General features: G+C 25.0%; 1 protein-coding gene across 1 annotated transcript in view; it reads right to left on the reverse strand.

The window, feature by feature from the left end:
* Positions 1-2336, reverse strand: part of LOC100209127 (uncharacterized) — a 49884-nt gene extending 47548 nt beyond the window's left edge. The window contains exon 1 of the mRNA XM_065818591.1: positions 2054-2336. Within this exon, the coding sequence (XP_065674663.1) occupies positions 2054-2318 (265 nt within the window). The 5' untranslated portion in view covers positions 2319-2336. The remainder of the gene's footprint in view (positions 1-2053) is intronic.
* Between the last annotated feature and the right edge of the window lie 5506 nt (positions 2337-7842).

The following is a 7842-nucleotide window of genomic DNA, read 5'->3' on the forward strand; positions in this document are numbered from 1 at the left end:
CTGCATCATCTTGACCTGAAGATTGGGAGAGAGGTGAAATGGGTTTTCAACTGCATTTTAACAACATTTCAACTGTATTTTAACAAGTTGCCTTTTCGCCACTTGTATGAATCACTTGATGGTCCTACCTCCGGACCTGCTTCCTACACCAGTTGCATTGGAAAATCTTTAAAGACATGTGAGTTGCTTACAGCGGTAACATTTGAGCCAGTTAACTGCACCTTGCCATCAGTTAATTTATCAAATTTGAGCATTTTGCCTTTCCTGAGAAGGCTTGATTATATAAAATTATTCAATTTTTAAATAAATGATCAATTGATTCATATTTTAAAATTGAAACTCATACAAATTTTCTAAAAAATAATTACTTAAACAAAATATAAAATCATTATCATATAGTTTAAATAATATGATGAAAAATGCAAGTAATTCAATCAACTGACTTAATCACCAATAAATAATAGAAATTTAATAAACAGTCCCATCAATTATAAGCTTAACCTCAATGTTTAAAGTATCATATGTGAACAATAATGCAAGGCTTTACTGCCTCTTTTTTTGTACTCCTATCCATTATAAAGACAAGATCAGAGAGTGGTAACAAACAATAATCTTACTTTTTTTTCGTAAATGACATTAAAATGGTTGCAACTTTCACACATTTCAGTATGAGAGGTTGGAGGGAGCACTGGTTTCCAATAATGCATTTAACTCTTAATATTAAAAAAATAAGATAATTTAAAAAATGCAACCAGTTTTGTTGTACATAACAAGCAAAAATTATTTGCAATATTTGGGTCTAACAGTTTTAAAGACATTTTATTATAGATCATTACAAGTGTTAAAACATCTCAAAATGGTTGATTATTAAATTTTTTAGGCAAACAGATAATACTTTTAAGATATATTAAGTTCAAAAATGAAACAATAAGATTATATTTTACCCATTATTGCAGACAAATGTAGCTAATCAGAAAACTAATTTGTAAAGATTTGTGTAAGAATAGAAAAATACTTAAGTAAACTTTATTTTGGCATTTATTTCTAAGCAATTTTCAGTTTTTTTTCAATATTTATAAAATATGGTATTGGTGTAGTTAGTAGAACGCTTGCCTCATAAGTGAGAAGTTTATAACTTGATCCCCACCACATTCCTAGTATTACTGCGTTTAACTTGTTCTTCTGCAAGGCGATCTTGTTCATCAAGGTTCGCTTTTCAAAGTCATAGAGTAGAGAGAGGGTTAACCGCAACTAAAGAAGCCTCCTTGATTGTTGTGGCCTTCATGACTTTGGGGAGGTGAAATAAAATTTAAAAAAAAATTAAAAATTTAGTTTATAAATTTTTTCTAATACAAGTTAAAAACAAATTATTTTAAAACAGAGCTATTCAGAAAAATAGTTTATTCTGAAAATGGTTGTATTATTATAGAAAAAGATAGCGAAAGTTGGAAAAAAGTTATAAGACTTAAAAGTAGCCTATTTTTATCATTTGCAAATTTTTATCATATTGCTATTTTTATCATATTGCAAATATAACTTTATAAACACTGTAGAGTGTTTATAAAGCTATAATTTTATTACAGTTGCACTTGGAAGTCTGAAATTTCAAACTTAATCCATTTAATTTAATAATAATTAAATGATTTTATAAATTTAAAAAAAATAATAATTTAATCTACATAATGTAGATGTAATGAAAACGTTAATGAAAAATAAAAATCAAGGCCGCTGAATAGAACAACCAGGGACTTGGTTGGATCTTAACTTACATTACTTCCATATTAATAATTTAACATTTATTATAAATATACAAAAATAATTAAATGTAAATATAAAAGAATAAAATATCTTAGTTTAATTGAACCTATACGTAAATATATCAAATATCAATGCATTTTTGCAGTGATTTTTTTTTTTATTGTTTAAATTAAATTGTAACATCAAATAGAAGTGAAGAAAATAAAAAATATTATGAAAACTAAAACTTTGTTATACATAAGCCACTGTTCTTAATGAGAGAGAAGATTTATTAACAAAAGTTTTGTATGCAAACCTTCTCCAAAGACATCATTAATTATATCATTCCGCCGAATAGATTTTAACTTCATTTTTATGTTATTTTCATTAAATGTATCAGGAGCCAATTGAAACCAACTATGCAAAACACGATGAGCTTTTTCTACTAATTGTGTCTCTTCGTTATCAATGGCAGTTATCTTATAAGATGATAATGGAATTTCTTCTGCCAATTCTCTCCAGCTTTCAGAAAGACATTCTGTAAGTTTTAAAAGTGTAGAACTAGATATGTTTTGATTCATCTATTATTGAAAAAACTTTTTACAATTAATACTGCTTATTAAATTATTGTAGCAATATGTATGAAGTAATGAAAAATTTAATATTTAACTTATGAACTAAAAGTAGTATAAGTAATATAAACTTAAATATTTATATCTACTAAAATTACAATTTACATTACTATTTCTTATGTTAATATAGACTGCAGACTTTAATTAAAAAAAAGAAGCTTTAAATTCAAAGTTTTTATATATATTGGGGTTGGGCATACCTCATGTAAGTTATTTTTGAAAGAATGAATTTTCTGGGTTCTTTTTAATATACAACTTCAGACTTCATAGAATAAAAAAAAAATTCAAACTATACACTTATTGTTTTCTCAGAAAATCTTTAAAATACTTAAAATCTCCCCAGAACAAAAAAAAAAAAATTCTAACTTCTAAAGATATAGGGATGTGCAGTCAAGTATAAATACTTTAAAAATACAATAAAAAATTATTTTTTCCTTTTTATATTTGTTTTTAGAAAATAGTATTTTTTTTTTTTTGCACATAATAACGCTTATCGGCTATAATTGTTTTGAAATTGTGTTTTCTGTTTTTATAGGAAACTATAATATATAGGTATTGATATTTTTTTTCAAAGCTAAATTTGTTCGCTTAACTTATATTAAAATAGTTATGAAAATGCCTTTTATGTAATCATAACAATATTGAATATTTATTTATTATGATAAATGCAAAATAATATAGTGACATTATAAATTTAAAAATTTAAAATTTTATTAACTGAAGAAATAAATATCAATATTTTTCCATACACTATACAAAAACTTTCAAATGTATTTTAAAATGTAAATTTAGTTAGATTACAGTAAAAATATGCAAAAAAAATCGTGAAAAGCTTTTTCGAAATCGTAATCGAAATCGTTAAAAGCTTTTACAAAAAAGCTAGAAAAATGGGCTCTCTAGTTTAACTAGCTTAAGTATCGCCCATATACATTAAAGCGCAATTTAAACACACAAACTTAGGGGGTCGTCTATAATTATGTGACTTGATATTTTAAACCCTATCCCCCCTCATAAAGCAAACGTAACACCGATACATTACGAAGGAAGGTTGGGGGGAGGGGGAAGAGAATACAAAGTTTTACAAAATACAAAACGATTTCAAATATAATGTCTATACTTTTCTGAGATTCCTTGTGTTAATTAACTGGTTCTTTTCAGTCATTTTAATGTTTTTTTTTTTGAATGAACAGATTTGCTAATATTTGAATCAAGATTTTAAAATTAAAATAACAGAAAATACGTTTATTGAATGCTTATGTTTTTTATTCGAATAGTTGTTCAAATACAAGACGTAAAACTATTTTAATAATTTTTAAAATTTTACGCGATTCAATATTTGTAAATAAATTATGCAATCTAAATATTGATTAAAAACTTTTTAAGTATTAAAACATTTAACTACTAATTATTTAAAACATTAATAAAAATTAAAACTAAATTTACTGAAATGTAGTTTAAAAAAAAAAAAAAGTTTGATGTTTACCCACAGCTACATTTTAAAAACTCAATTTTCAGAAGTACGAGTGCTTTAAAAAATGCCTTCTTTATTAGTAATACCGACTTTGAATATCTTTTGTGGCTAATTGCACCAAATAATATTTTCTGCTTTGTTGATATAATTATATGCTTGTTAACTCTGTTTATAATATTATTTGTAATAATATTATCAACTCAAATTCAATGTTTGAGGAGGTCAAATGTAAAATTTTTGAAACATTTGATTTAATTTCATCAAACAAAACTATAAAAAAATTATTTGAAACTGCATATTTAGATGAAAATTAAATAACATTAAAATAAAATATTTGTTATTTTTATTTTCCGTCAAAAAATAAAATATTTGTCATTAGACAGCGCAAAAACAATTAAAATATAGAGGGTGAGTTTTCACACAAATATTTTTTGTTTAAAGATACTAATTGGTTAAAGTCTTCCTCCTTTGTTCTAAAATAATCATTGGAATAATTTAAAAAAATTCAAATAAAGTTAAAATTAATTCTGATTATGTGATTAAAATTAAATTTAAAAGTGTCTAATAATATTTTTTAAAAAAGTATAAAAATTAAACTCCTCTTTTTGATTTGCGCCTTTCTAGGCTGTTGCTTATATTTGCTTCATGACAAATGCGCCTATGTACATATATACATATATACAAATATATTTAAATATATATATATATATATATATATATATATATATATATATATATATATACATATATATATATATATATATATATATATATATATATATATATATATATATATATATATATATATATATATATATATTGGAGAAGTAATTAATTTTCTATTTAAAAAAACCGCAAAACCTTAAACTAATAAACTTAGACTCGAATATGTTTTTTTAGTAAAAACAAAAACATTCTAAATGTTTTTATTTTTTAACTGTTTACATGCATCAACTGACAAATAGGTAAAACATGAATATATTTTTTTAGTAAAAACAAAAACATTCTAAATGTTTTTATTTTTTAACTGTTTACATGCATCAACTGACAAATAGGTAAAACATGAATATATTTTTTTAGTAAAAACAAAAACATTCTAAATGTTTTTATTTTTTAACTGTTTACATGCATCAACTGACAAATAGGTAAAACATGCGAGGAGTGTAACTATATCAACGGACAAATAGGTAAACATGTGAGTAGTCCTGCTACGTCAAATGACAATCAGGTACAAATGTAAAAAGTAGTGTTAAATTAACTGACAAACCAGTAGAACATGCAAGGAGTGCAATAGAAATCATTGATATATATTTGCCAACTTTTACTTAAATCCATTAGGTTTTTTAGGAAAACAAAGGAAAAGGCAATTGCAGTCTTAAGTCATTGTAGGAGTACTCACTTTTACTTAGACAGACGATTAACATACCAAGAGGTTTTCTTAAAATGTCAATTATAGGATTTCGGTTTCTTTTATTGACAATTCAATCATAAGAATTCAACAATTATAGGAATGTCGACTGTTCCTAAGTGCTCCAAAAACTCTTATTCCTCTAATTTTTTTCCTCAAGCATAAGTTCTTTGGAATTCGCTTCCTTCATCTTACATTCCTGATTTAAAACTTTATATAAAAATTTAAAAGTCTTTATATAAAGAATTTTAAAAAAAGAATTTTTTTTTAATTCTTTATATAAAAACTTTTAAATTTTTATATAAAGTTTACTTATTTGCACATTACTTATAAATTATTAGCAATGTGCGAATAAGTAAACTGTATATAAAGTACTCCAAACTTTGGAGTACTTTATATACAGTTTACTTTCCTTTGAAAACAAGAATTTTGAATGCTCTGGAGTCCAAAGCGTACAAAATTCTTGTTTTTAAAGGTGTATTATATTATAATTCACTTTTGAAAACGAGCTATTTAATATAGTTTTGTTTTAAGAAAAAATAAATTACTAATAATGTGAGTTAGAGAATTAAATTCTCCATAAATTTATTGAAAAATAATATTTAAAAATCTATTTGCTACAAGGTGTGTTATCTATATAATTGTAATTAAATACATTTTGCTAATAAACGCTCGCTTTGTTAACTTTATTTGGCGTATAGTATGGCGGCCGCGAATTTTAACGTCACGTGATAGAATACCATATATACTACGAAATTACTAATTTTTCAATTTAGCAATCTATAAAAATATGAATTGAATTAATAATGATTAAAGCAGCTGCTTTAAAGTTGATAAAATTCAAAATTTAATATTCCAAGGTAAATGTTTAAATTTGAAAATAGATTTAACATAGGAGAAAGATATACCTTTAAATAAAAATAAGTGCTGGGGAAAATCTCTGGAGTCTCTACCAATGTTTACCAAACGCAAAATTGATAACCATATGAGCAAATGCGGTAAAATAGAAGGAAAGACTATTAAATAAATCTTTAGAAAAAGGACTAAAATTAAACCGAGAATGTTATATTTCCGTCGACAATTTATTCACAGTAATTACGAACACTTGAATTCTTTATTGTCAGATGTACATGTCAAAGAAGCATGAAAAATATGGTAAGAAAGATGTAAATTTACATAAACTGCAAAAGTAATCAAGTTTGTAAAGCTTCTTGCTTTTGCTCTGCTGGTCTGCTTGGTTATTGTAATTACATAATGGTTTTATTGTTGGAATAAATTATTTTAAAATTGTTTCCTCTAAAATCACTTGCACAAGTGCTTAAACAAAATGGGTGCCTGGTGAGAAAGAAAAAAAAGTTTATTCTGTGAAATAAAAAATGTACTAGGGTAGATTAGGGTATTATGAGCACCTTAAGCAAAAATAGGAATATTTTTCAAAATAACTATGCTGCGACCAATGCTTTAGCGAATAAACAATATTTAGGGATCACTACTCATGATCTAATTTGATTTTTCGGCACGCAAAATATTTTTTTAGAAATACAGAGGTTTTAAAAAGACAGAAAAAGTGCTCATATTACCCAGACCACTGGGTAATATGAGCACTTTAAAATATTTGATAAAAAATATCTAATACCCAAAGAAAAACAAGGCGAAACAATGCAATTAAGCATTTAAGTAGCGGAGTATTTAAATGGAGTATAAGAAAGATAAAAAAAACCGTTTTCTTTTATCCATAACACAAAATGTTTGTCATAATAAGAATGTATTATAACAATTATTTGTTTAATAACATAACACAACAATACAACAACAACTTTCTTAATATAAAACTGTTAAAAGTAACATTTTATACACAATTACAACAAAAAAAAAACAGATTTTAGTTTTCTTTTTCCAGTACACGATTCACAGTACCAACTCTTGCAATGACTACATTAGTTCCATGGCACTTCAGACTCATTGTACAAAAGTTCACATATCATACAAAATGTTTGATCGATTCTGCTATTTTTATTTTCATTTTTTGTTTCATTAGTTGAAAAATCCTAAAATAAAAGCTAGGTTATAAATTAAAATGCTTAAAATTTATTTAACAGCAATTTTAAGATATTATTTAAAATAATATTATATATATACTTTTCAATTGTTTTATTTATTATGTATTATACACAATATTTAAAAAGTATTTTTCTTCAGAAAAAATAAAGTGTTATCTTTGAAATAACTGTTTAAAAAGTAGAGGTATATCTTTATAAATTGAATGTGTGTATAGGCAACTTACAATGTTCTCTAGCATTTCATCATGTGGTTTAATAGTTTTAATTGGAACCTCACTGGCAACATTTAAATTGATTTTCCTTTTTCTGTGTGTATATTCTATCTTTGCTGAGGTTTTTGTATTCAACATCTTTTTTGTTTTAGAATTTTCAAGTACACATCTATATGGTAAACTGGTAACTATAGCAGCATGTTGAACAGATCTTCGTTTTCTTGATGTTTTATTAAGAGATACAGACTCATCAAGCAGTTGGGCAAATGTTTTAGTGACAGAACTATTGCATTGTTTTGAATTAGAATGGGTTCTGGTTTGA

Source organism: Hydra vulgaris, chromosome 14, assembly GCF_038396675.1.
Source record: "Hydra vulgaris chromosome 14, alternate assembly HydraT2T_AEP".
Classification (NCBI taxonomy): Eukaryota; Metazoa; Cnidaria; class Hydrozoa; order Anthoathecata; family Hydridae; genus Hydra; species Hydra vulgaris.